The sequence below is a fragment of the Synchiropus splendidus genome, chromosome 17, assembly GCF_027744825.2.
Source record: "Synchiropus splendidus isolate RoL2022-P1 chromosome 17, RoL_Sspl_1.0, whole genome shotgun sequence".
NCBI classification, from domain to species: domain Eukaryota; kingdom Metazoa; phylum Chordata; class Actinopteri; order Syngnathiformes; family Callionymidae; genus Synchiropus; species Synchiropus splendidus.
In genome coordinates, this window is record NC_071350.1 from 14,577,918 (window position 1) to 14,605,841 (window position 27,924).

General features: G+C 45.2%; 10 protein-coding genes and 2 pseudogenes across 10 annotated transcripts; 6 read left to right on the forward strand and 6 right to left on the reverse strand.

Moving 5' to 3' along the window:
- The first annotated feature begins 343 nt into the window (after positions 1–343).
- Positions 344–729, forward strand: LOC128748655 (histone H2B 1/2-like). The gene has a single exon (XM_053847601.1). It carries the CDS (start codon positions 344–346, stop codon positions 716–718), a length of 375 nt encoding a protein of 124 aa, XP_053703576.1. The 3' UTR covers positions 719–729.
- Positions 730–1,055: 326 nt separating this feature from the next.
- LOC128748062 (uncharacterized) lies at positions 1,056–6,951 on the forward strand. Its single transcript, XM_053846453.1, has 4 exons — positions 1,056–1,387; positions 4,795–5,242; positions 5,867–6,215; positions 6,630–6,951. The coding sequence occupies exons 1-4, from the start codon at positions 1,095–1,097 to the stop codon at positions 6,944–6,946; spliced, it is 1,407 nt and encodes a 468-aa protein (XP_053702428.1). The 5' UTR covers positions 1,056–1,094; the 3' UTR covers positions 6,947–6,951.
- On the forward strand, positions 3,338–4,224 carry LOC128748648 (histone H1-like). Its single transcript, XM_053847596.1, has one exon. It carries the CDS (start codon positions 3,360–3,362, stop codon positions 4,026–4,028), a length of 669 nt encoding a protein of 222 aa, XP_053703571.1. The 5' UTR covers positions 3,338–3,359; the 3' UTR covers positions 4,029–4,224.
- On the forward strand, positions 5,908–6,283 carry LOC128748657 (histone H2B 7-like). Its single transcript, XM_053847604.1, has one exon. The coding sequence runs from the start codon at positions 5,915–5,917 to the stop codon at positions 6,281–6,283; it is 369 nt and encodes a 122-aa protein (XP_053703579.1). The 5' UTR covers positions 5,908–5,914.
- A 650-nt stretch (positions 6,952–7,601) lies between the features above and the next one.
- LOC128748647 (uncharacterized) lies at positions 7,602–22,278 on the forward strand. The gene is made up of 2 exons (XM_053847595.1): positions 7,602–7,981; positions 21,532–22,278. Exons 1-2 carry the CDS (start codon positions 7,602–7,604, stop codon positions 21,932–21,934), a joined length of 783 nt encoding a protein of 260 aa, XP_053703570.1. The 3' UTR covers positions 21,935–22,278.
- Positions 10,215–10,938, forward strand: LOC128748650 (histone H1-like). The gene has a single exon (XM_053847597.1). The coding sequence runs from the start codon at positions 10,239–10,241 to the stop codon at positions 10,854–10,856; it is 618 nt and encodes a 205-aa protein (XP_053703572.1). The 5' UTR covers positions 10,215–10,238; the 3' UTR covers positions 10,857–10,938.
- LOC128748654 (histone H2B 1/2) lies at positions 13,067–13,519 on the reverse strand. Its single transcript, XM_053847600.1, has one exon. The coding sequence runs from the start codon at positions 13,517–13,519 to the stop codon at positions 13,145–13,147; it is 375 nt and encodes a 124-aa protein (XP_053703575.1). The 3' UTR covers positions 13,067–13,144.
- Positions 13,949–18,225, reverse strand: LOC128748646 (uncharacterized; annotated as a pseudogene).
- LOC128748651 (histone H1-like) lies at positions 14,665–15,361 on the reverse strand. Its single transcript, XM_053847598.1, has one exon. It carries the CDS (start codon positions 15,354–15,356, stop codon positions 14,757–14,759), a length of 600 nt encoding a protein of 199 aa, XP_053703573.1. The 5' UTR covers positions 15,357–15,361; the 3' UTR covers positions 14,665–14,756.
- LOC128748658 (histone H2B-like) lies at positions 19,037–19,636 on the reverse strand. Its single transcript, XM_053847605.1, has one exon. It carries the CDS (start codon positions 19,631–19,633, stop codon positions 19,259–19,261), a length of 375 nt encoding a protein of 124 aa, XP_053703580.1. The 5' UTR covers positions 19,634–19,636; the 3' UTR covers positions 19,037–19,258.
- A 1,479-nt stretch (positions 22,279–23,757) lies between the features above and the next one.
- On the reverse strand, positions 23,758–25,798 carry LOC128748649 (histone H3-like; annotated as a pseudogene).
- LOC128748656 (histone H2B 1/2-like) lies at positions 24,585–24,967 on the reverse strand. The gene has a single exon (XM_053847603.1). It carries the CDS (start codon positions 24,954–24,956, stop codon positions 24,585–24,587), a length of 372 nt encoding a protein of 123 aa, XP_053703578.1. The 5' UTR covers positions 24,957–24,967.
- Positions 25,799–27,924: the final 2,126 nt, after the last annotated feature.

Genomic DNA, 27,924 nt, shown 5'->3' on the forward strand with positions numbered 1-27,924 from the left:
GATTATAGCACTTTGTGTTTTGTTGCTTTTCTGTTCAATAATATTTGCTACTGTGAATAACTATTGACATTTAACTTTCAATGAAAGGCAAAAGTGCGATTCTTGAAGAGTTGTAATCGTGAAAAATAAGTCAAGGACACTAATCTCTGAACGTTTGAAGACAAGTTTGAAATGACGTGCCTGAACGTGTTGAACAACCGGTTTTAACTGCCGTTTCCTGCCTTAAGCCTATTAGCCAATAGACAAAGAGCACTGGCATGTTTAAATTTGCATATCTTATCATACATATTGCTCGGTTCTTCGGTTATCTGAGCAGAATATAGTTGTTGATCTGACTGCGGTCATGCCCGATCAAGTGAAAGTTGCGCCCAAGAAGGGCTCCAAGAAAGCGGTGAGCAAGAACGTCAACAAAGGAGGCAAAAGAAAGAAGAAGGCGAGGAAGCAGAGCTACGCCATCTACGTGTACAAGGTTCTGAAGCAGGTCCACCCGGACACTGGCATCTCTTCCAAGGCCATGAGCATCATGAACTCTTTTGTGAGTGACATTTTCGAGCGCATCGCTGGAGAGGCTTCCCGTTTGGCTCAGTACAACAAGCGCTCCACCATCAGCTCCAGGGAGATCCAGACGTCTGTCCGCCTGCTGCTCCCCGGTGAGCTGGCCAAGCACGCCGTCTCCGAGGGCACCAAGGCCGTCACCAAGTACACCAGTTCCAAGTAGACTTGCTCAACCAAACGGTCCTTTTCAGGACCACCCACAGACTTTAAAGAGTTTATTTTGGTACTCTCTTATGAAGACTGCTGGAACAATAACAGATAAGTTGACACGTCATCCTTAAACGATTAAAACGAAGTAGAAAGCTAAGTTGTGAAGTAGATAAACCGAGAAGAAATGCAAAGCTCATACACTAGCTCAGGCGGAAGCTGTTGCTGTTGGAGAGAAGTAGAATAACTCGTTTCAAAAGGTTCCATAGGCTCCACCCCTGAGGACACAATAGCGTGTCTTCAATCACGTCCGCAAACAGACTTGAAAAAGCAAACTCGACTGTTGAGGACGTATCAGTTTCGACTACGTCTAGACTTGTTGTACGGTGAAAATGTCTGGCCGCGGGAAGGGAGGAAAAGGCCTCGGTAAAGGTGGCGCTAAGCGTCACCGCAAGGTTCTTCGTGACAACATCCAGGGAATCACCAAGCCCGCCATCCGCCGTCTGGCTCGCCGTGGTGGAGTCAAGCGTATCTCCGGTCTCATCTACGAAGAGACCCGCGGTGTGCTCAAGGTGTTCCTGGAGAACGTCATCCGTGACGCCGTCACCTACACCGAGCACGCCAAGAGGAAGACCGTGACCGCTATGGATGTGGTGTATGCCCTCAAGAGACAGGGCCGCACCCTGTACGGTTTCGGCGGTTAAACGTCTCATGGCGCTAAAATCCAACGGCTCTTTTCAGAGCCACCCACATCGATATTGAGAGCCAAGTCCTTACAGCTGCGCGTGTGTGTGGTAGCTATATATTATTGTTAAGTAAATGTCTTAAAATAAAATGTACGCTGTATATGCTATACAGCAAGGGCCTGAATAAAGACATTTATAATCACCAGGACCTCGTTATTTTTTGTAATAATTTTGTTTACATTGTCATGAAAACTGAAGGCAGAAAATCAGTCAGACTTGAAATAAATTGCAAAAATGGACATGTATACATAAATCTGGGTTCCATTTTAACACAAATTTTAGACCTATAATCCAGGCCTAATTTCAAGGAATAGTACTTCATGAAAATGCATTTGGCCATCAGTGGTTGCTCCAGCCAAATTCTATGGCAGAGGTCAAGAGGCTCACTTACAGGGGCACATTGAAATGTCAACATAATGATAGTGTTGTGAACTACAGAATACATTTACATAAAAACTATGATGCAAAATGTTTCTAAACTCAATCATGTGACAGACGCTACCTTGATCTATGATATACAATGCTAGTTTTGGCAGCTGTTTGCAATAAACTGACATTCAAAAATTTACTCTCAGTACTTAAATACTCAGTATTTAAATACTCGTGACTCTTGACTCAATTAATGTGAATACGCACTTTTAAGGATAGTCTGTTGTTAGTTTGGACAGTTAATAAGCATGCACAGAATGTCAATAAAATTTGACTTAGGTGAAAAAGTTTATCATTTTAGGAGTCCAGCAGAATAATTTATAGCAATAAACAAATTACATGGGCTAGACCGTTTAATTTTGTAAAAGATACTCATCTATTTATTTTCCTTTTCATTTACAGTTGTGCTTTACTAGACATTTCCTCCATCAAGATTCCAAATAAAGATAAAAAACAGCGGTAGAAAACCTATTGAGAGTAATAAAAATAAAACCATGGTGACGATGTGTAAGCAGAAATTGTGAGAGGAGTCACAGGAAGTATCTATTTAATTTATTTTTTCTCAAAATCATTCATTCATTTTTTCTCTAGCACGGATTACTGTCACTTTTATGGCTCCAAAAATACATTTTCTTTTATAAGGAAATTCAGTTGTTCAAAAGCCACGCTGCACAAATAGAAAGTTTCAATAATGGATGAAAATAAAGGATGTGATGTTGTAACCGATTAGGAACAGTTGATTTTAAACTGTCATCTGACAGATGTAATATCCACTTAAAAATACCACCAGAACACAAATATTTCAGATTCATGCTCACGCTCCAGAATCATGGGGGTGAAATACGCCAACAGTCGAGCTGTCAGTAAGTTTCAAGTTGATCTTGTAAATGACGAATGTTTTGATTCAAGCGGATGAACGGGGTTTTCTTCGTTCAACATTTGGGAGGACGTGGATTTCTCCATGGCGAGGCGATCCCTCGCAGTGTGTTTACACGCTTCACAAACATGTTCGAGTGAAAACTAATCAATCGTGTTCGAAAAGAAAGTGATGATTGATGGTGTTGCTTAACATCTTAGCTTATTATACGAAGCCTCGAAACAACTATTGCTGCGGTTCTTTTTGGATTTAGAGCCAAAAATTCGAAGAAAACCTGGACTGTCAGGCAGAAAGTGACACGGTATGGCAGGCTTTTGAATTACTCTGTGTGGAAATGAAGGTGTCCTCTGAGTTAAATATAGTCTCCGTCTGCAGCCAGAGAGCCATTCTACAAAGCCTTATAAAAGTTTAAGCGAAAAACGGCTGCGCAATGTGAGTTTTGACGGTTATAAGTTGAAGAGAAAACACAAGTCTCTCCACTTCCGAAGAGGGAAGTAGCGCAGCAGTGACAGTTGAGTCTCTACGGTTCTCATTGACGTTATAAACTCCTCCTCCAGACCTGTATCTGAAAGTTGATCACTGATTGTGAGAGACACTCGTCAAGGATGGCAGAAGAAGCTCCAGCTCTAGCACCCGCTGCGGTCAAAGCGCCCAAAGCAAAGAAGAAGTCGTCAGGCAAGAAGTCACCTGGCCTCGGTCTGAGACGGCAGATTCTTGCAGCAGTGGCCGAGTCTAAAGAGCGCAGAGGCGTGTCGACAGCATGCATCAAGAAGCGCCTGCTTGCCAACGGCGTGGACGTTCCGAAGGTGAACAGGCGCATCAACTTAGTTATCAGGAAGCTGGTGGAGAGTAACGCTCTGGAACAGACCAGAGGCACTGGCGCGTCTGGCTCCTTCAAAATACCCAAGAAGGAGGTGAAAGCAAGCAAGCCTGTCCGGAGAGTGGCGAAAAAGAAAGCGGGCGAGAAGAAGAAGGCAGTAGAGAAGAAGAAGGGAGGTGAGAAGAAAAAGGCAGGTGAGAAGAGGAAGTCTGCTGGAGGTAAAAAGCCAGCCGCCAAGAAGCCTGCAGCCAAGAAAGCATCCACTAAAGCCTCCCCCAAGAAGAAGCCGAAGAAGGCTGGCGCTAAGAAGACGGCTCCCAAAACGGCTCGCAGAAAGTCCGCCCCGAAGACCAAGAGGAGCCCCGCAAAGAAGACGCCCAAGAAGTCAGCGGCTGCTAAAGGTCCCAAGCGCTCTCCAGCCAAGAGGTCCGCATCCAAGAAATCCAAGAAGTAGATAGCAGCTGACTCCTGACTCAAATCAAAGGCTCTTTTAAGAGCCGCCACTGATTCTGAAAGAGCTTGATGTGACTCTCACGCGAGTCTTTTCGCATACAAATACGTGCGAATATCACCCGCAGGTGAGTCGGGCCAGTGGTGTCCTCAACCTCTTTGACACAAAGGCCACATTTGTGACCCGAAATAAAGCAGCTTCCAGCGCACGTCCGTGACTTGAATCGTTATTCAAGACTACACCCACTTCAGTATGTTATAGTTGACACAATCCAGTCTAATACGTGAATTAACCGCCCTGCTACTGTCAGTCGACAGTGAAGAATAAGTTAGAATAAAAACGCGGCTGGCTTCTTTGTCACAATACACACACTTATTAAACCTAAACGCAAAAGCCCGCACTTGTTTCTGCAGTGGTGAGTCATACACTCATGTAGACACTAGATGGCAACATTGGCTAACATCTGGTTTATACGCCTCAGTCGAAGCAGTGGAATATTTGCCGCCTTTGTTCTGTTGCTTTACATCCGACACGGTTCAGTTTAAAAACTAACTTGAGGAGGCCAGGTTTGTTTTCGGAATTATTTGAAGCCTTCCGCGCCGTTTAGCTCCTTCCTGGTGATAGGAGTGGCATGCAGCTGCTGAAGCACGCGCTTCATTTCAAAGCCGTTACCATCCAATTGTTGATCAAGAGCTTTGCACGTGATCTTGATTTGGCCCAATCACAGCGTCCATTGCTCTGTCGCGACTATATAAGTCTTCTACAACAGCCCGGCGCATACACTGTTCCTAGCGTTCAACGGAAGAGTAGAAATGGCAAGAACAAAGCAGACCGCTCGTAAATCCACCGGAGGAAAAGCTCCCAGGAAGCAGCTGGCGACCAAAGCAGCTCGTAAGAGCGCACCGGCCACCGGGGGAGTGAAGAAGCCTCACCGCTACAGGCCCGGCACCGTGGCTCTGCGTGAGATCCGTCGCTACCAGAAGTCCACCGAGCTGCTCATCCGCAAGCTGCCCTTCCAGCGTCTGGTCCGTGAGATCGCTCAGGACTTCAAGACTGACCTGCGCTTCCAGAGCTCTGCCGTCATGGCTCTGCAGGAAGCCAGCGAGGCTTACCTGGTGGGGCTGTTTGAGGACACCAACCTGTGCGCCATCCACGCCAAGAGAGTCACCATCATGCCCAAAGACATCCAGCTGGCCCGCCGCATCCGCGGAGAGCGGGCTTAAAGCTCTCCGCCATCACCATAACGGCTCTTTTAAGAGCCACACACTGATTCTAATTGAGCTTTGACCGCGTCCTAGTACCGAGAACATGATTATAATAGTACAATTAAATTTAGATTTAATATATTGACATCTACTTGAGACCCTATTCTTTATATACCCTAAAACTATGTAATATATATATATATAGTCTTAAGTGTGCTCATAACGCGCACACGTATAATTTTATATATATTGGAAATGTTCTGCTCTCTTCTTTTTACTGCTGTGAGTCGTGATTCTTAGCGGTCCCTATTAAATGTAGAACAATTAATATGTAGTCTTCAACAGTTTAATTTTAATGTTAATTTCTGTATTATTATAGTTCATCAATTCATAAAAATGGAACGATAGTAATTTTTCTATAATAGTCTAAATTAATTCAAAGAAATAAACTATTGCGATAATGTAACAAATGTAGCACTGTGGCCCGGATGGATATGATTTTCGACAGAATTCTTCCACTGTGTGCAGTTTGAAATTTTCAGTTGAACTGCTGTAACGTTTCCTGTGATGTCCAGCCAATAGAAAATGTGCAGTGGTGTGCTAAAATTTGCATGCCATTTCACATATAACACGCAGTCTTACTGCATTCAAACAGCAACTCGTTGCGACTCAACAGCAGTGATCATGCCTGAGCAAATGAAAGCACCCAAGAAGGGCTCCAAGAAAGCCGTGTCAAAGGCTACCAAGACCGGCAAAAAGAAGAGGAAGGCCAGGAAGCAGAGCTACGCCATCTACGTGTACAAGGTTCTGAAGCAGGTCCACCCGGACACCGGCATCTCCTCCAAGGCCATGAGCATCATGAACTCGTTCGTCAGTGACATCTTCGAGCGCATCGCCGGAGAAGCTTCTCGTCTGGCTCAGTACAACAAGCGCTCCACCATCAGCTCCAGGGAGATCCAGACGTCTGTCCGCCTGCTGCTCCCCGGTGAGCTGGCCAAGCACGCCGTCTCCGAGGGCACCAAGGCCGTCACCAAGTACACCAGCTCCAAGTAGACTTGCTCAACCAAACGGTCCTTTTCAGGACCACCCACAGACTTTAAAGAGTTTATTTTGCTACCCTCTTATGAAGATTGCTGGAACAATAACCGATAAACTGACACGCCATCCTTAAACGATTAAAACTAAGTAAAAAGCAAAGTTGTGATGTAGATAGAACTGGAAAGGTCAGGGGGAAGCTGTTGATGTTGGAGAGAAGTACAATAACTCGTTTCAAAAGGTTCCATAGGCTCCACCCCTGAGGACACAATAGCGTGTCTTCAATCACGTCCGCAAACAGGCTTGAAAAGGGAACTCGACTGTGGGGGGAGCATTAGTTTTGACTTTGTCTAGACTTGAGCAGTAAATATGTCTGGCCGCGGGAAGGGAGGAAAAGGACTCGGTAAAGGTGGCGCCAAGCGGCATCGCAAGGTTCTTCGTGACAACATCCAGGGGATCACCAAGCCCGCCATCCGCCGTCTGGCTCGCCGTGGTGGAGTCAAGCGTATCTCCGGTCTCATCTACGAGGAGACCCGCGGTGTGCTCAAGGTGTTCCTGGAGAACGTCATCCGTGACGCCGTCACCTACACCGAGCACGCGAAGAGGAAGACCGTGACCGCTATGGATGTGGTGTACGCCCTCAAGAGACAGGGCCGCACCCTGTACGGTTTCGGCGGTTAAACGATCGCATGGCGCTAAAAATCCAACGGCTCTTTTCAGAGCCACCCACATCAGTACTGAGAGCCATGTTCTTACTGCAGCGGTTTTTTTATTATGTCGCTGCACAGTGTGGCGAGGTTTGCGTGGTATGAGTTAACATGACACATAACTGACACCTGATTTTTTTTTTAGTTTTATAATTTCATGCCTGACCAAATGAAAGCACCCAAGAAGGGCTTGAAGACAGCCGTGTCGAAGGCTACCAAGACCGGCAAAAAGAAGAGGAAGGCTAAGTTGTACTCTTTTTACAGAGACGAGATTCAACAGAAAATGAAATGTAAACACGTTTAAATAATGTCCTGTAGGATATTTACTTTCTAGTTTCTAAAATTGTGTAACCGGAAATAAAATGGTTTTATAACAATATCAAGAGAAAGGGCGCGGATACACTGAAGCGCGACACATCAGGATTTCCTCAAATTCTGGTTCAAACTTCCTTGTCTCCGCCCACCACGTCAGCTATTGCCTGTCTGATTGGAGGAAAGAACTCAGACAACTCAGAGCGCGGAATGTCCCGCTCATACAGTCGAACCGCCCTCACTGTAGAAGATATATAACAGCAAGCCGACAGATTGTTATTCAGTTTTTGACTTTGACAGTTAAAAATACTTTCATCATGAGTGGACGTGGAAAATCTGGAAAAGCCCGCGCTAAGGCTAAGACTCGCTCGTCCCGTGCTGGTCTTCAGTTCCCTGTCGGCAGAGTTCACAGGCTCCTGAGGAAGGGCTACTATGCCGAGCGCATCGGTGCCGGAGCTCCGGTCTACCTGGCCGCTGTGCTCGAGTATCTGACCGCTGAGATCCTGGAGTTGGCCGGAAACGCCGCCCGTGACAACAAGAAGACCAGGATCATCCCCCGCCACCTGCAGCTGGCTGTCCGCAACGACGAGGAGCTCAACAAGCTGCTGGGCAGAGTCACCATCGCGCAGGGCGGAGTGCTGCCCAACATCCAGGCGGTTCTGCTGCCCAAGAAGTCTGAGAAGCCCAGCAAGGCAAAGTAAAGGAGTTCTGCCGACTTCTCCCACCAACGGCTCTTTTAAGAGCCACCCACCTCGAACTACAGAGCGTTCCTGAATTGAAAATTAATATGAACTTTTTCAATTGTACAATATTTGCAATTGTATTCTCTAAGATTGAAGCTTTCATTGTTTCCTCGTTATTTTTCTGTAACGTTGGACAGATTATTAGAATTACAGTCACACATAATATGCCAGTGTTTTCATTACAAAATCTCTCACACAAAATCATTTTCGAAGTCATGAGAAAATGCAGCTGTGGCTTCACCATGTAGACACTAGGAGGCGCAGTGCTCTGCTCATCAGCGGATCCGATGCCTAATTTATTTATCCTTCAGTCCTCGACGCAGGTGACATTTTTGGTCCTCGTAGGGAGTGTATTACTTCAATAAACAGCAACACTGTTAAAATAACTGTCAGTCTGACATTGCAGACTGATTCTAATTCATTGACATTAAGTGACAGAATAAACCGAAGCAAGTTTGGGGGGTGACAGGCTTGTAGGTGTGACAAATTAAATGCTTTCATGCCATTGAAGTGAACGAAAGATCGTGGTTGTTTTTGATATAGCTAAGTAATCTGCTTTTACATCACTTAAAACTTTAAAAACCCTAAACTAAAATCCCTACAATGATCACTAAGACGTAACAACAGAAGTCATATGAAGTCGGCAAAGATCCTCTTGCTGATATCTCAAATTGGCCCATTATAGGGTCCATGCCAGTACCCCACTGCCAGGCCACTGTGGTGGAACGGATGATCAGGACTCAGGAAGGTGACTTCTGCTTTATATTGTGTCATCAGAACACAGTCTGTACTTTAATTCAGTGCATGGTCTCACAGCTGAACCTGACGGAGAGAAAGTCGAGACACTGTGAGCCCAGGACCCAGTACTCCTGTGCTGGTCCCCATTTTATATAATTAAAGAGACACAATACTTTGGTGGAAATAAGACAGAAGCAGGAGAAAATAATGTGGTGCCCCTGAAGTGATGGTAGCATCACATCACTGGGTCACCCTGGCCCGTGGCAGTGTCAGACAAAGGTCACGCAAAAGGCCTCAAACTGGCCCACATTTCTTGGCAGTTTGGAAAAAGCTTTACAAAAATGCAGCCATGTCAGGCATCCACACACTGAAAACAACGTAGCTCACAGCTAAGCTTTGTATGAAGCGCGTGCAAAAGTACGTCAGCAACATGATTTTGCTAACTACAGTTTCTTACATGGTTCCGGTATCACATTGAATAATGTGGTGGTGACTGGAAAAAGTTCACTGAGAAATTAAGTTTTATTTGTAATTAATCTGCGTCATATGCATCAAGCTACTTTTTGTCTGTAATGAACTCATCATATAAATGTGTTAGCAATGCGAAGACAAAAGTGAACTGTTCCATGAACTATTCAGTACTATATAAAATCAAAGTGAATTTTCCGGTTCAAAGTTACAATGGTTTAATAAGCTATTTCATTGTCAGTCACTAAATTGTTTCCCGTTTTTTGACTGTACAATTAAATGTCGCTTTTCCGACTCTCCTGGTGGTTACGCTCCGAAATTATCCATCTAATGCGCAAACTATCCTCAATTCAGTGGTATCAGGAAGTGGTATGTTTGTCAAACCTTCTGTTCATGTTGTCAATTACAAGCATTAAGAAGCATATATGAAGAATTCAGACAGATAAATGCTGTCGTCTTCAGTCAACTGTAACAGGGAGACGTGGAATTCGCTGTGGCTCGCAGTGTGTTTACACGCGTCACAAACGCGTGCTGGTTAAAAGTAATCAAGCGTGATCGAAGATTGATTCACTTTTTATGATGTGCCTCAACGTCTTAGCTTTCAATATGAAGTCTCTAAAGAATCGTTGTCATGGTTTTATCTTGATTTAGGACTCAAAATGCGAAGAAAACCTGCGCCGTCAGGCAGAAAGTGACGGTGTTTGGCGGTCTTTTGAATCATTCTGCGCTTAAATGAAGGCGACCTTTGTGTCGAATACAGACTCAGACTGGAGGTAAGGATGTATTTTAGCCGATAGTGGGGAAGTGTTATCGATTAACTGCAGTCTACAGTGTGTTTTATCGCTTAGAAAGTGAAGAGAAAACACAATTCTCTCCTCGTTGGAAGAAGGAAGTGGTGCAGCAGAGACGGTTGAGTCTCCACGGTTCTCATTGACATTATAAATTCCTCCTCCTGTCAGAACTCTGAAAGTTGATCACAGATCGTGAGAAACGCTCGAGAAAATAATGGCAGAAGAAGCACCTGCACCAGCTGCGCCTCCCGTAGCGGTAAAAGCGCCCAAACAGAAGAAGAAGCGGCCGTCAGGCAAGAAGTCAGCCGGCTCCGGGCTGTCCGAGATGATCCTTGTTGCGGTGGGCGACTCTAAGGAGCGCGCAGGGCTGTCGGTCTCAGCGATCAAGAAGATCCTGGCCTCCAACGGCGTGGACGTGCAAGCCGCGAACAAGCGCATCAACGGAGTCATCAAGAGGCTGGTGGCCAAAAACGCCCTAATCCAGACCAAGGGCACCGGCGCGTCCGGCTCCTTTAAGATCGCCAAGAAGGAAGTAAAATCCAGCAAGCCTGCCCGGAGTCCGAGGAAGAAGAGGCCCGCAGAGAAGAAGACAGATGACAAGAAGAAGAAACCAGCTGCGAAGAAGTCTGCAGCCAAGGAAAGCACCAAGAAGGGCTCCCCGAAGAAGAAAAGTCCTGCGACTAAAAAAGCCCCCAAGTCAACTCCCAGGAAGTCCGCTCCAAAGAAGAAGGTCAGCCCGGTGAAGAAGGTGGCTAGTAAGAAGTCCGCTCCCATGAGAGTCGCGGCCAAGTCTCTGGGCAAGAAAGCAGCAGGCAAGAAGTCCAAGAAGTAAATGTGAAGTTCGTCATCCTGTTTCAACCTAAAAGGCTCTTTTAAGAGCCGCCACTGCTTCTAGGAGCTTCGTTAACTCACAACACCAGGGACAGATTCATTGGATAAGAAATATTATATATATTTTCATATTAAACATATTAAAATATCTGCATCATAAAATCCGCATGCGCTCATTCCAGATGTGACAGCGGTACGCTGATACATCTGACCGCTAGATGGTGCCACTGACTGACGTTTTGGTTACACTACTCTTGAGCTAAACTCTCATTTGGCCACAGATTTAGAACTTGACCATCATCCTATTTGCTGCAACTCTGCTACACTTTTGTGTCAAAGTCCCTCCATGAACTCAAATCATTCCCAAACATCAACAGCCCTGCTCCTTGCGGAAGAAAGGAGGGGCGGTCCAGCTGTTGAGGCACGCGCTTCATTTTCAGCTGTCGCCAACCAATTGCTGGTCACGAGCAACGCGCGCGACCTGACTTTGGACCAATCATAGCGTTCGTGGGGCCGGCGTGCCTTTATAAGGAGTTGCAGTTGGACGGCAGCAAACATTTGTTCCTTGAACTGAAGTCAAGTTAGAATGGCAAGAACCAAGCAGACCGCTCGTAAATCCACCGGAGGAAAAGCTCCCAGGAAGCAGCTGGCGACCAAAGCCGCTCGCAAGAGCGCGCCGGCCACCGGAGGAGTGAAGAAGCCTCACCGCTACAGGCCCGGCACCGTGGCTCTGCGTGAGATCCGTCGCTACCAGAAGTCCACCGAGCTGCTTATCCGCAAGCTGCCCTTCCAGCGTCTGGTCCGTGAGATCGCTCAGGACTTCAAGACTGACCTGCGCTTCCAGAGCTCTGCCGTCATGGCTCTGCAGGAGGCCAGCGAGGCTTACCTGGTGGGGCTGTTTGAGGACACCAACCTGTGCGCCATCCACGCCAAGAGAGTCACCATCATGCCCAAAGACATCCAGCTGGCCCGCCGCATCCGCGGAGAGAGGGCTTAAACCATACCGTCGTCATCACTATAACGGCTCTTTTCAGAGCCACACACTGATTCTGATCGAGCTTCCAAAATGGACATTCATTTAATGGTTTTAGTCAAGCTATATACCATGAATTATGCAAAACTCTATTAAGAGTTACCGATCGTCGGAATCATCGTTAGTGTCCTGCATTAGAAAATTGCTTACTGTAATGCCGCTTACAGTTACTTAAAGTTTACCTTTTACGTGTTTTGTAGTGACTATATGAATACAAGAAACGAGGGTAAAAAAAAAATTATTTGTGCTTCACAAGTCACGTGTGTTGAGAACGCAGACTGACACTGCACAGTCAGACATGCGCGCCTGCTGTCGCTGGCTTCACCCATGGTCTCAACCACGTCCGCGTGAGGTGACGCTCAGTTTCGACTGTCTTGCTAATATCTCTAAAATGTCAGACTAAGTTGCGGTTAAGTATAGTATTCTTCCTTATTTTTTTAAATTACTTTATTCAATTGGAATTTCAAACATAAAGTATATAATTGATTCATAATTACAAAAGGATAAAAGACAGTTTAAACCACCACATTAAAACATTTGCACTAAAAACCGTCCCTGTCGTGCGAATTTCGGCCATGTTCCAGGCAAAGGTGTTCCTGACGCACGTGCAGTAATGCTGTTTGGAGACCTTTATACTGCAGACGGCTTCATTTTCCGGACGTGATTGAAGCCCAGTGTATGTCTGTGGGGGTGGAGCCAACTTAAACTGTGCTTTGTCTCAATCTGTAACGCAAATGGACTTGAAATCAAATCGAGACTCTTTACTTCCATCTCATCAAACCCATGAACCAAAGCATACAATCTCACCTCGATACGGTCACCTTATATGCTTGAGTACTGTGCTCAGTCTCGATCTAGTCTCAACCAATATCCATTCTTAGATTAGAGTCCAGCATTACGACTGTTCTGATCACATGAGAAAAATAGCACGTGCTTATGTATACTGTACTCGTGAAACCAAATCTCACTAAAGCAGTAAATATTTTTCACTGATTGAATTCCCTCAGTAATCTCCAGAGTTCCAATCCTGTTAAAGGCTGGTAGTGGCGTGTGCACACCCTGCGCTATATAACGACAAATTCCAGCTTCAGGATATGACCCATTACTATGGCTCAGTCCTTTCCCACCATGTTAGAAATGGCAATGATGTCGACACGATCCATATGATAGTTCTATGGGTGATTTTATTTGTGGTAAGCGCATTAGAAGAAGTGGGTGGCTCTTAAAAGAGCCGTTGAGGTTTCGTAATCAATTATCTACTTGGAACTGGTGTACTTGGTAACGGCCTTGGTGCCCTCAGACACAGCGTGCTTGGCCAGCTCGCCGGGGAGCAGCAGGCGGACAGCCGTCTGGATCTCCCTGGAGCTGATGGTGGAGCGCTTGTTGTAGTGAGCCAGGCGGGAAGCCTCTCCAGCGATGCGCTCGAAAATGTCGTTGACGAACGAGTTCATGATGCTCATGGCCTTGGAGGAGATGCCGGTGTCCGGGTGGACCTGCTTCAGAACTTTGTACACGTAGATGGCGTAGCTCTCCTTCCTGGTCCTCTTCTTCTTTTTGCCTCCTTTGCCGGCGGTCTTGGTCACGGCTTTCTTGGAGCCCTTCTTGGGCGCGGACTTCGCTGGTTCAGGCATGATGCAGCTAGTCGACTATTCACTGCGGATACAACGACCAGTCTTATAGTGGTATGGCAGAGGTGGGGTGTCTGTCGTTGCCTCGTTTTGATTGGCTGTGGTGGAAAGTGGCGGCCTGTCGCTCGCATCTTTTGTTCTCCACAGAAGTTTTCCCATTGGTCGCGACACATTGAAAGCAAAGTGATTAATCCAGCGTCGGTCTCGGATAGATGACTGATCCAGATATTTTCAAACTCAATATAAATGTGGTATTTAGTGGGGTTTATTGGCAGGTCAGGCGGACATGAGCAGAGCCTGACAAAGAAGCAAATTCAAATGCAACGAACACGGCGTTCTTGGCTAAAATGCTTGTATTTTACAACCGTTTTGTAATAAACAATGTCTGGTACTGACTTGAGGAGACACTTTGTGGGACTAAGGTCTCTCTCTAGTTTAAAGTGGGTGGCTCTGAAAAGAGCCGTTGTGTTGTTGGAGCCTTTACTTGGCCTTTGGCGCCTTCTCGGTCTTCTTGGGCAGCAGAACCGCCTGGATGTTGGGCAGCACACCACCCTGAGCGATGGTCACTCCGCCGAGCAGCTTGTTGAGCTCCTCGTCGTTGCGGACAGCCAGCTGCAGGTGGCGGGGGATGATCCTGGTCTTCTTGTTGTCGCGGGCGGCGTTTCCAGCCAACTCCAGGATCTCAGCGGTCAGATACTCGAGCACAGCCGCCAGGTAGACGGGAGCTCCGGCACCAACACGCTGAGCATAGTTGCCTTTTCGCAGAAGCCTGTGGACACGACCAACTGGAAACTGGAGTCCGGCCCGAGAAGAACGAGACTTGGCCTTAGCGCGGGATTTGCCGCCAGTTTTACCTCTTCCACTCATTGTAAACAGTAACCTGGAGTTAAAACCAAGATATGCTAGGGAACTATCTATATAAATATATGTCCGCGGTTGGTGGGCGGCTCTTCTCAGAAGACAAAGACAAGCTCGTACACCGCTTAAAGCTTTCCTCCAATGAAAAGCGAAGGTCGCTGTTGAGGGCGGAGCCACTTGCTCGCACACCACTGAGCATGCAAGAAATATACACATGGTGGGGAAACAATCCGCGTTATCTGTGTATAACATGTTTTAGTATTGTATATTCTATAATAATATTTGCCGCATGTTTACGCTAAACAACAGCTGTGGCGTGTAAACGATTTAGCTCTGTAGAGGAGGTGGGTGGCTCTGAAAAGAGCCTTTTTTGGGAGGACGATTACTTCTTTTTGGGCGCTGCCTTCTTGACTTTGGGTTTGGCAACTTTCTTGGCTGGCGCCTTCTTTGCCGCAGGCTTCTTCGCTACCTTCTTCGGGCTCTTGGCGACCTTCTTTGCAGCCTTCTTGGGACTCTTTGCTGCGGGTTTCTTGGCTGCGGGTTTCTTGGCTGCTTTCTTGGGTGACTTCTTCGCGGCTGCAGTTTTCTTCGCTGCAGTCTTGGGCTTCTTGGCTGCAGCAGGTTTCTTCGCGGGTGCTTTCTTGGCCTTGGGAGCAGCTTTTTTGGCTTTAGGAGCCTCCTTCTTGCTCATCTTGAAGGAGCCGGATGCCCCGGTTCCTTTAGTCTGGACAAGAATTCCGTCGGTAACCAGCTTCTTGATGGCGGTCTTGACGCGGACTTTGTTCTTCTCCACATCATACCCGCCGGCGGTCAGAGCCTTCTTGATGGCAGCAAGAGAAACTCCGCTCCGCTCCTTGGATGCGGACACGGCCTTGGTGATGAGCTCACGCACGCTAGGTCCAGTCTTAGCCGGCTTGGTGGTCTTCTTCTTCTTGGCCGCTTTTGCCGGGGCGGCGGCGGGAGCTGGGGCGACTTCTGCCATGCTTTTCAGTGACTGACTAGTCTGGTCATCAGCGGAGACGGAGCCGGCCTTAAACGCACCATGAGAACCGTAGAGAGTGAATCCATTGCTCCTGCGCTTGGACGACGGACCCTCCAACAAGTTGTGTTTTCTCCCCATGTTTCATCAGCAAAAACAATGGCGTCGACCGAATTGTGCAAACAATTGTGTTCACAAATAAAACTACAGGCTTGTGTCTTCATCCTAATGCCATCGATTCTGTCCTTTGTGCCGCTGATTTGTTTTCATAACCTCTGAAGTTCTCTTCATCGTCGTCGTCGGAGCCGTCGCTGCGAATTATTTTGTCTTTTGGTCATATAAAAACACACACATCAACCACTGCTTATCCAAAATCACTTTTTATACCCACAAACATGTTTGTCTTGCACAACAAACGTGAACGGGCCTTGAGTCAACAAGAGTTTCCGAATAAAATCGCGTTTGTGGGATGGGAAACACACACATGATTTCAGTCTGAGAAAATGTTTCACGATTAACATTTGGCTTGTGTGACAAATGATGGCATCACATCTCAATGAAATATGCTTAAAAAATATTCCGTTTGGTGACATTTGATCCGATGTGTCACAATACACACCCCAGATGGATGTATTAGAACGTTGGTGGTTACCTTTTCAAGCATGTCGGTCCATCTAATATGCAACGCAAAAAGTTATTGACAAGTCAATGAGCATTTTAGGGAAAGTCATGAAATAGTGCATTTTATTCGCTCTAAACAGCTCCTCTTTCTCCTCTTATTTCTGTCGCTGCCATCCGGACACGTGACTGGCTACGGGTAAAATTCCAAAACTACCCGGAAATCATGATATAAAAATGACGATGTTCAATGAAATCACCGAAATAAACTGTCATCGACGATGCCAAAATGTGGTTCATTCATCTGTCATTATAGAGTTCAGTTGCGGCTTGTACAGGCGCGCTATGCTGGACGTTACTACCACCTGCTGTCCAATGCCGGACATTACAAGTTCGCATTCTCAACTTAATGCTTTATCGTCCATGGCTTGTCTAACACCATATAATATCCTTAATGATCCATGAACTTGTTCTCGCTTTTAGACTGCGATTCCAATCCAGCTGTTCGTCTTCGGTGTGCAGACTATGTGCAAACATTTGAACAAATAAGAGTATACTGTAAAATGCTCATTAATCGAGACTTTTCGCACTCGATTGATGGTCAGGGTTGGTGCAAACGAGGGACAAGATGTATAAAAACAAGTCTAGTTTATAGATACTGAGACATTTTTTTTAAGTTGCTTCGATAAAAACTATCGGATTTGGTTCACGTCACTCTTTAAATTAAAGTGTGTGGCTCTGAAAAGAGCCGTTATAGTGATGAAGACGGTAAGGTTTAAGCCCTCTCTCCGCGGATGCGGCGGGCCAGCTGGATGTCTTTGGGCATGATGGTGACTCTCTTGGCGTGGATGGCGCACAGGTTGGTGTCCTCAAACAGCCCCACCAGGTAAGCCTCGCTTGCCTCCTGCAGAGCCATGACGGCAGAGCTCTGGAAGCGCAGGTCAGTCTTGAAGTCCTGAGCGATCTCACGGACCAGACGCTGGAAGGGCAGCTTGCGGATAAGCAGCTCGGTGGACTTCTGGTAGCGACGGATCTCACGCAGAGCCACGGTGCCGGGCCTGTAGCGGTGAGGCTTCTTCACTCCTCCGGTGGCTGGCGCGCTCTTACGAGCGGCTTTGGTCGCCAGCTGCTTCCTGGGAGCTTTTCCTCCGGTGGATTTACGAGCGGTCTGCTTGGTTCTTGCCATGTTGAATTCTTTCCTTCAGGAGAAAATGGGAGAGTTCACGCAGAGCCTGCTTTAAACCGTTCGCTGTTGCGCCGTCACAGTGACGCAATTTTACGACTCCGCTCTCTATTGGTCATTGCCGCAGCTGTGCTCCGCCTATAAGGGACAGAACGCGGCTACTCATTGGAAGAATCAGATTTAAAAAATGCGCCAGGATTCAAATCAACTTCGATGTACTGGACTATTGAAGAAAGCCAGCTGGCTCGTTGACGTGCTTTTTGTCAACAAAACCTTTTGACACAACCTTCTAATATATAAATTGGCAGCAAACTAATTCACGTGTAAAAGCAGAAGATATTCAGAACGTCGAAACGCAGAGTTGGGAGTTTCCGACTCTGTACCGCCAAGCTGGTGTAACTAATATTGAGCTACTTTGCTTTTTAAATAACTTTATTCAGTTGACATTTTAATACAAAGGGTATAATTGACACATTACAAAAAGACAAGATACAGTTTAAACCAGATTTGCTTTAAAATGAAACTTTCATAACGATAAAACATTCCACTGTCATGCATATTTTCTTTTGGTCCTCTGCCGTTTCAGTTTATTCGGTCTGACTAAATGCTTTCAGAATTATAGAATACTCTTAACTACCTTCAATTACTAGCAATATTTGAATAAAACATGTTTAAGAACATCGCTCTTTAATGTATGTGGGCGGCTCTTAGAAGAGCCTTTGAATTGTGTATTGATCAGTAATAAGCGATTAACCGCCGAAGCCGTACAAGGTGCGGCCCTGTCTCTTGAGAGCGTACACCACATCCATGGCGGTCACGGTCTTCCTCTTAGCGTGCTCGGTGTAGGTGACGGCGTCACGGATGACGTTCTCCAGGAACACCTTGAGCACACCGCGGGTCTCCTCGTAGATCAGACCGGAGATACGCTTGACTCCACCACGGCGAGCCAGACGGCGGATGGCGGGCTTGGTGATCCCCTGGATGTTGTCACGGAGAACCTTGCGATGACGCTTGGCGCCTCCTTTACCGAGTCCCTTTCCTCCCTTCCCGCGGCCAGACATCTTTTCTCAGTTAGACAACGAAACTGAAATGCCGGCGACTCGCGTCGCCGCCTAGCTTATACTCTTATAGCGGACGTTGTTGAAGACAACATAACAGCTAGGCGGAGCAACGTTCTTTAAGGTGACGTCATTGGCTCAAACTCGCTCTCATATCGAAACATTGAGTCTCCCTAAAAAAAAAAAACAGAACTTCCTTTCATCGGTTGAAAATGCCTGAGTTTGATGAACACGTTTCTAGCTCCATGTAATTATTGATGTTTTCGAATTGCAAATTCGAGGCCAAGCCGCATAATACTGAATATCCAATGTGGTTACGATTTTTACTATTTTTAAAAAAATGTTGCATAAATAGGGAACATAATTACTTGTCAAAGACAATTAATGTAATAATTCAATATGTTTTATTTATTTATGTTATGTTTCAGACTTGTCCCATGTCCCATTATGTAGTGACAATGGAAACGCAAGGCTCCAGATAGCTTGGTTTGAAATCTCACTGCGAACTGCAATTCTATTCTCACCTGTTTCAATGTAAAATGTTGGCAGACTTTGGATCTGAGCTGCGTCATATCCAGCCAGAACTGAAGCTAAGACTCCATGGTCAAAGATCAACTAAAAAACAATGATCGAGTCTTTCTTGAATGAAAACTCAACTGGAGTGACGTGTGTACTTTAAACCAGTATTTTCAAGCAAGTTGAATTTGTGCACGAGTGTAAACAGGCTGAATTGATGACACCTCTCTGCTACATAAAGTTAATAGCATTTTTTGTACATTCAGGATTTTTTGAAGACATAGCTTTCCATCCACAGCATACAGCTTCCTTCACTGGGAATGTTTGGTTATGACATCACATTGTTAAATGTGAGGGTCCTGGAACTGCACTGAAAAATACATGCCACTAAATAGTTATATAAATACCTATTTTTGTCTATAGTTGTGAATTGTAATTGACCAGTCCTAGTAAGAACAGATGGAATAAAGCACTTCAAGTCTTGGTGGGTGGCTCTGAGAAGAGCCTTTGGATTGATGAAAAGCCAGGATCTACTTGGAGCTGGTGTACTTGGTGACGGCCTTGGTGCCCTCAGACACAGCGTGCTTGGCCAGCTCACCGGGGAGCAGCAGGCGGACAGCTGTCTGGATCTCCCTGGAGCTGATGGTGGAGCGCTTGTTGTAGTGAGCCAGGCGGGAAGCCTCTCCAGCGATGCGCTCGAAGATGTCGTTGACGAACGAGTTCATGATGCTCATGGCCTTGGAGGAGATGCCGGTGTCCGGGTGGACCTGCTTCAGAACCTTGTACACGTAGATGGCGTAGCTCTCCTTCCTGCTCTTCCGCTTCCTTTTCCCCGATTTAGGAGCGTTTTTCGTAACGGCTTTCTTGGAGCCCTTCTTGGGCGCGGGTTTAGCTGGTTCAGGCATGTCGATGCGTGGCGTCATGCTAAGTGATACGAGCGTACTTATACATGCTATATGCAAAACAAGGTCTTTCGGTGCGCAAGTTTCATTGGTTTAACTGAACTGAGGGCGTTTTGCTGCTGTTGCTATACAAACTGACTTCGAGGGGAGAAGAGGAAGTCATCACAGTTGGATTCTGACAGTGGTTCTTTTCCATCCATGTTTTTCAAATTAAAGCGTACTATTCTGTTCTTGGTAATAATTAATCACTGTTTATATACATCACTACAGTTATCCTCCTCCTGCATTCTATAGAAAAGGTTCTCAACCAGAAAATTAGACTGAAAGCAGGAGCTGTTTAGAGTAAGTAAAAGTAAAATGTTTTAGTAAAAATAGTTAATTGTACATCTGTTGTAAATAAATAGTCATAACAAATTGTAATGAATATATTAATACATTTTATGACATGGACAGATAAGTTCATTGTGCATTTTTAAATGTAAAGGTTATAGCCATGGCAGAACTATGCTGATGCTGAATGAGTGTGCCAATGAAGCACACACAGCTTCACCAGCCAAGTCATCTGTAATCAGTGACTGTCAGCTGCTGCTGGTTTCAGCTGGTTAAACTGTGTGAACTTGTTGGTTAGACAAGTTTGGTGACCCCTACCTTAGATAGTTTTTTGTTGCTCTACTGGGCTACTTCTAAGGCTATGTCAGGTGTAGCTGCGTGTGTCAAGTGCACCATCAGCATCGCATTGCATGGCTTACATTGAGGCCAAGGCCACAAGAAATATTATTGTAATCATCATGAGCATGTCTTTTATGTATTTTCTATGTAGTTTTCACGGCTTACTAAGCAAAGCCGAATGCAGAATTCGCATTGAGCTCATCATTTCGATTCAAGGGGAGTCACAGATGCAATGGCTAAAATGTTATTTTATAATATTCAACTTAAGTGGCTCCAGAAAAGGGTACATGTACCAATGTTTAAAAACTGTCGCTCCATGAGATAATTTACTGAAGCACCCTCCTCATTGAAAGAAATCAGAGGATCTAGATTATTTCATCAGCTCTCCAGTCCTGATGAGAACCAATGAGCAAATGGTCTAAAAATATATCACATAGCATACTTATAAAGCTGGTCTGCTGGTACACACAGACACACGGCTTTGTATTACTCTGTTTATGGGGACCTCAGCCAGTTGTACTGACCCAGTTAATTCTGAAGTTTTAACACTGAAGTGTAGGCTTATAACCTTGTAAGGACCGGCCAAAGATTTTACATGGCACATTACTGAGCCGTGCGATAACTGTAATAATGAATTTCTCGTACTGCGTGTGTATCTTATTTCTATTGTGTGTGTGTGTGTGTGTGATGGAGCAGCAAGCGAGAAGCCCGCTCAGATTCCAGCGCGCAATTTCAAACAACTCTCCTCCAATTATCAGCTGAGCTTGTGTTCAGTGGGAGGAGTTGACCGCACGCGCTCGTCAACTCGTTCAGTTGACGCTTTTTTAAATGTCATTTTTGACCCAGAAAACGATCCGCTGAAATATACTGTACATTCAAATGAAAAATTGTAACTCGATCAAATCGTTTCTTTTAGATCTGGATATGTGATTTATAAATACACGAATTGGGGAATTAACACAATTTCCGACGATTCTCTCAAGGTTAACGTGCCACTCAAATTTCAGCTGAAAGGCGGGAGGAAACATTTGAGGGGTGTGTTATTTTTGGCGCACAGTCCTATCAAGCCCTCGGTCGTGGAAATATTTGGTGAGCGACGTTTGTTGTGTCGTACTCGTCTCTGATTGGAGCAAATATTATCAGACACTGACGTCCAATCAACGAGCAGAAGACGTCTATATGAGGCCGATGATACGCCTCTTCCTCTGCAGTTTTTCTCTCACTAGCGAAAGAACAAACACTCCTACGATGTCAGGACGCGGGAAGGGAGCAGGAAAAGTGAAGGCTAAGGCGAAGTCTCGTTCTTCTCGGGCCGGACTCCAGTTTCCAGTTGGTCGTGTCCACAGGCTTCTGCGAAAAGGCAACTATGCTCAGCGTATTGGCGCTGGAGCTCCCGTCTACCTGGCGGCTGTGCTCGAGTATCTGACCGCTGAGATCCTGGAGTTGGCTGGAAACGCCGCCCGCGACAACAAGAAGACCAGGATCATCCCCCGCCACCTGCAGCTGGCTGTCCGCAACGACGAGGAGCTCAACAAGCTGCTCGGCGGAGTGACCATCGCTCAGGGTGGTGTGCTGCCCAACATCCAGGCGGTTCTGCTGCCCAAGAAGACCGAGAAGGCGCCAAAGGCCAAGTAAAGGCTCCAACAACACAACGGCTCTTTTCAGAGCCACCCACTTAAAACTAGAGAGAAGTTCATGAAACAGTCACATTGTTTATTGTATTTATTAAAAGAAGTTTTAAATTATCGATCAGAACAGACTCACCCACTTCTTCTAAAGAGAAGCATGTATTCCATTTAGTTAAGCAGCTCACATAACGATGTTCCCGTGAGTATTGATATCTTTGTTGCTGCTGTTTGATCAAGAAAGAACTCTGGGTGGTCAGAATCTGTCAAACGTTCAGGCCAAAAACAAATCCTGCAAAGCAAGTGACAGGTGACTGCCACTCAGACCACATTCTTTAACCTCTTTTTTTTTTCCATGACGTTCATCTTTAGAAGAGTCTTAGCTAGTGATGTTTGATTCCACTGATTTCTGATCCAATACTGAGTAATATTCAGACTGGTATTGCTGGAACCTATATGTATGTGACTACACCTAACCATAGCTTCCTTGAGAATACAAGGATGAGTAACTTGTTTATTTACTCTGAACTAATAAAACATTAAAATAAATTATTCTTATTAACAACCATTATAAATGTAATTCAACACGGACATTTTAACATGAACAACAGTCTCCCCCTTAAGTCTTTTCAGTTTTTTGCTCAGAACATCTCCTGGCTTTGAAAAGACTGTACAGAAGTCGCAGTAGTTCCCAGGTATCTCGCTGAAAAACAAATTATGGGACTACTCAGCACTGAATACTAATGTTATTAGGTTCAACAATCTACAAAAAGGGGGTACAAACAATTATACTGGCAACTGAAATCACTAGTAAAATATTTAAACAAAAAACAATAATTGAAATTATATATATTAATTTAACAGTTTAAATTTGACTGAAAATAATACAATATTTTAGGAGCTAAACTTATGTTTTATTCATCTTTCCTAGTACAGTTTTATTGTCATTGCACTGTATAATTTAAAAGATCTACTTTAAATAGTGAACTACCTAGGAATCCTTACATGAATAAATCTCGGCTAAAGTTAGGATGGGTGAGATTAATTCAGCGATAAACATACTATTACTTTACTACTATCATTTATTATATTATGAATATTATTTATTAGTTTACTTTACCTGGAGATTGCCTTCCTGCTGCGTGGCATGACTCCTCGAGAGACTGAACTCTACTCCTCCCTCAACGCGTAGTACTGAACTCTGTGATTAAACCTTAAGTGTTTCACCATGTTGAGATCGATTTTACAGAATCAGTATCTGGTATCGGAGGTATCAATATTTTAGGATCGATCCGCACATCACTAGTCTTAGCACATCCAGCTGTGGGCTGTGACCTTATTTTATTTATTTCCGTGGTTACTTTCACAGTATATTTGCTGGAAAATGAAAGCAAAGACTTTGCACGGACTGTCAGTGGTGACCTCCATTACATGTGTCAGCGACACCAACCAAAACCAGTCAACTACAATCACATGAAGGCTGCTAAAGAATGCAGCTGCTGTAACAGCGAGGAGTCCTGGAACAGGCGCGAGGCCTGTTTCAGAACAGTGACATCATAGCACAGAAATGCTCTAGTGTTGTTTCATTAGTTAATGGGGTGGAAATTCCAGAGAAAAGGGTTGGGTACTTGGGCTGGAACTAAGTTGAGAATTAGCTGCCTCCAACTGATTTTCAAAGAAGTGTCAGACGATTACAAGAAAAGTTATTAATAAAAAAAAAAAAAAAAAAAAAAATCACTTTTAGATTCGGCACATATTGGCAGTAGCAACTCTTAAACAGTCAGAAATCAGCTCTCTATTATGGATTAGGTGGCTCTGAAAAGAGCCGTTTGATTTGTGGTTTGAAGAGCCTGTTTAACCGCCGAAACCGTACAGGGTGCGGCCCTGTCTCTTGAGGGCGTACACCACATCCATGGCGGTCACGGTCTTCCTCTTAGCGTGCTCGGTGTAGGTGACGGCGTCACGGATCACGTTCTCCAAGAACACTTTAAGCACACCGCGGGTCTCCTCGTAGATGAGACCGGAGATACGCTTGACTCCACCACGGCGAGCCAGGCGGCGGATGGCGGGCTTGGTGATCCCCTGGATGTTATCGCGGAGAACCTTGCGGTGACGCTTGGCGCCTCCCTTTCCGAGTCCTTTTCCTCCCTTCCCGCGGCCAGACATTTTTCTTTCCAAGTCAGGACAAAGCCGAAACTGATGGTCAGGCAGCGGTCACGTTCCTTTTTGAATTCTATTTGCGGACGTGAATGAAGCCATGGTGCTTTCCTCATGGGTGGCGCCAACTCGGGTAACGTCAGAGCAGTAATTATTCTATCAAAAACCATCCTTTCTACACCAGTGTTTTGATCGCAGATTTTGCCCAACTTAAGAATGGGGTATTCATTGTCATTGCTTGTGCTGACGGAGACAGTTTGACATGGTTGGGCGACACTTTTTAACTGTAATTCTTCCCTGTCGGAAACATCTTAGACACAAACCAACCCCACTAGCTGCCATATTTTTGTAGTGACATCACAACGTGTTGTGGAGGCTTTATACGTGCATAAAACAACGTTGTAACCACCCACAGACAACTTGGTTCCTATTGGCGATAATTACTAACAACTCTTAGAAATTGGTGGGTGGTCCTGAAAAGGACCGTTTTGTTTTGCCCAAGTTTACTTGGAGCTGGTGTACTTGGTGACGGCCTTGGTGCCCTCAGACACAGCGTGCTTGGCCAGCTCACCGGGGAGCAGCAGGCGGACAGCTGTCTGGATCTCCCTGGAGCTGATGGTGGAGCGCTTGTTGTAGTGAGCCAGGCGGGAAGCCTCTCCAGCGATGCGCTCGAAGATGTCGTTGACGAACGAGTTCATGATGCTCATGGCCTTGGAAGAGATGCCGGTGTCCGGGTGGACCTGCTTCAGAACCTTGTACACGTAGATGGCGTATGTCTGCTTCCTCGTCTTCTTCCTCCTTTTGCCCCCCTTGTTGGCATTCTTGGTCACGGCTTTCTTGGAGCCCTTCTTGGCGACTTTTGCTTGTTCAGGCATGGTTACTGTCAGCGGATAACAGCGTGTTGCTATTTTTCAGACACGGCACGGCTTATGATATATTATTTGATATGCAAATTTAGATATGCCAGTGCTCTTTTGTCATTGGTGGAAAGGCTCAGTGCAGGAAATGAGTTTCAAACAGGTTATGCAAGTCCCGACACGTCAGTTCGATACACTTAACACTTCCTTTCCCCCCACTTTTTCATCTGGAATGCGTGTTGACTATATGAACACATATACATGCATAACTAGTACATCCCTCGCCTGGTATTTAATATAAATATCCGAAGTGTATCATCTATACCCGTCTGCTCTAGTCAAAGAAGTAATATAGCAATGATGCTCATGCCGACTGTATGCCACAGGAAAAGCTTAGATTGAGTGTGTGGCTCTGAAAAGAGCCGTTATAGTGATGACGACGGTAAGGATCAAGCCCTCTCTCCGCGGATGCGGCGGGCCAGCTGGATGTCTTTGGGCATGATGGTGACTCTCTTGGCGTGGATGGCGCACAGGTTGGTGTCCTCGAACAGCCCCACCAGGTAAGCCTCGCTGGCCTCCTGCAGAGCCATGACGGCAGAGCTCTGGAAGCGCAAGTCGGTCTTGAAATCCTGAGCGATCTCACGGACCAGCCGCTGGAAGGGCAGCTTGCGGATAAGCAGCTCGGTGGATTTCTGGTAGCGACGGATCTCACGCAGAGCCACGGTGCCGGGCCTGTAGCGGTGAGGCTTCTTCACTCCTCCGGTGGCCGGCGCGCTCTTGCGAGCGGCTTTGGTCGCCAGCTGCTTCCTGGGAGCTTTTCCTCCGGTGGATTTACGAGCGGTCTACTTGGTTCTTGCCATTTTCGACACACAACTTAAAAGTTTTACTAAGCCGCCGCCCGGCTGCCTTATAAACAGGCAGACGAGCTCCTATTCGTTGAGAATTTGGCGCGCGATTGGAGCTCCCTGATTGGTTGTTTGAACTACAAAGCGCGGTTCAGTTGAAAACAACCACCATCTTCGATACCACGGCAACCAATTAGCGCAAGCAAAAGTATCCACGTGACCAACAGTCCGCCATATTACGGTATACCCAACTTTTTCAATCTGGAACATTGGAACACAGTTGGATCATATTACATATGACGGCGCACTTTGTCAGTTTATACAGGCTCACAATGTGAGCAGTTGGAAGCTTCTCTTCACTATAGACCAGACTCCCGCGACCGAAACGTGTAGAAAACAATGAAGTAACAGCAAATATGCTATAGTAGAAGCCCAGTAAAATCAATTTTACATTTAAATGTGAAGGCAGAGCCCTTGTAAGTTCTCCTATTACCATTTTTTAGGGCTACGTATTAGTGGACAACTCGTCTGGGTGTCACTGGCTAACTTGCATTCGCGCTTCACGTAACGTAACAGAAGGTGGCGCTGTCGCATTGCTTTAAAGACGGGTTCTGTTTCCCCGACACGTTCACATAGTTACTGCAAAATCTATCCTCATTCTGTTGGAAAATATCCGAATAATTATTTTAAAATCAACGTTCACATGGGACTCCTTCCACCACAAACCGTAAAATTAAGTAACATATACATTTTTTTAACGTTCTGGTCGTTGTTTTGTGGTCGTTGTGGTCTTGCTGTATTGTCCCTTATTTAAATATGGTATATAGCTTATCGATGATAATGGAGTTTAATCACTGTTTTGAGCTATTACTACACACAACAAAGTTACTATTATTGAGGAATTGTCATGATTTAGGCGATTAACTGATGCACTTATCAACTTGTTTAATAAGCCATTGTTCAAATGAAATGATTAATTCTTATTAATTTTGGTGTGTTAAATAATGTTCACAATACTGAAATGAGTTATCCGACTGTACGTACAAATTATGGTTTAAAAATGTAATTATATTGTAATTATGCAACTGTACGTTCAGTGTTAGCTGGAAAATAATTCAATTCTGTGATGAGCTCATGGTGGTGGTGTGTATTTTCCACCTGATTTAGGGGAGTTTCTGCACTCATTTGTGCGACTTGCTGCGCTGCCATTTCTTCACACCTGCTGTGTGTGTATACGAGTGGGCTCTTCCTCCCCAGCCCATCATGACCTGCAGCTTGATATGGCCGTAACACTCTCGCAAAACCCTGAAATTCTTGTTTGAGTCTGCTTTAACAGCATTAAGGTTTGATCCAATTAGTAAATGTGTGTGTGACACGGCTAATATGATATACACGAAATGAATTCCACCTACGAGTTAGTTTTTTTTTGTTTTTTTTTGAGGCACCTTTAGCAAGAAAAATGTCTACACCAAATACAATATCTTAGCATTGAAAGTACAGCAGACAAATGTGACTTTACCAAGGTCACTTGTTGCTAGGAAAGGTCATAAGATGTGTAGGTATCTTAATGAATTTGTGTTATGTAATAGAGACAAGAAAAATTGTTAAACGTCAGTGTGTAATACAGTCATTTGTGTGTTTTTAAAGACATTATAGGCAAACTAGGACAACGTTTTTGCTCCTCAGTAATCCAGACATGCACTGTGATGTTTAGGAACTGCTACATCAAAGTGAGTTTCCCCCCTGTAATTTCCTTCTTTTTTTAAATTCCACTCCGTTCCGTTTTTTTTATTTCGCAGATTAAATAATCTTTATATGATTGTTTGATTCATCTATAGTTCTCCCTGCATTAAAAAAAAAATCAATATTCGCCTCCTCGTATTTTATCCTACTGTATGTACGTTCATTTCAGATTGTGTGGCTTCAGGTAAAGACGTTAGCAGTAATAAATGTTCTCGTCTTGATAGCAAACGTCCCAGAAGTCATAAAGTGTCTGTGGGTTCTTATCTCTGAGTCAGCAAGATCCTCCTAACTGAGGACTATTTTCATCTCAAGTAGATGTTTGATTGAAATATCCAAAGTGTCTTTTGTCGATGTGAATAATGTTGCTCTGTCATCAGCAGACATTTGCGTCGACTCTT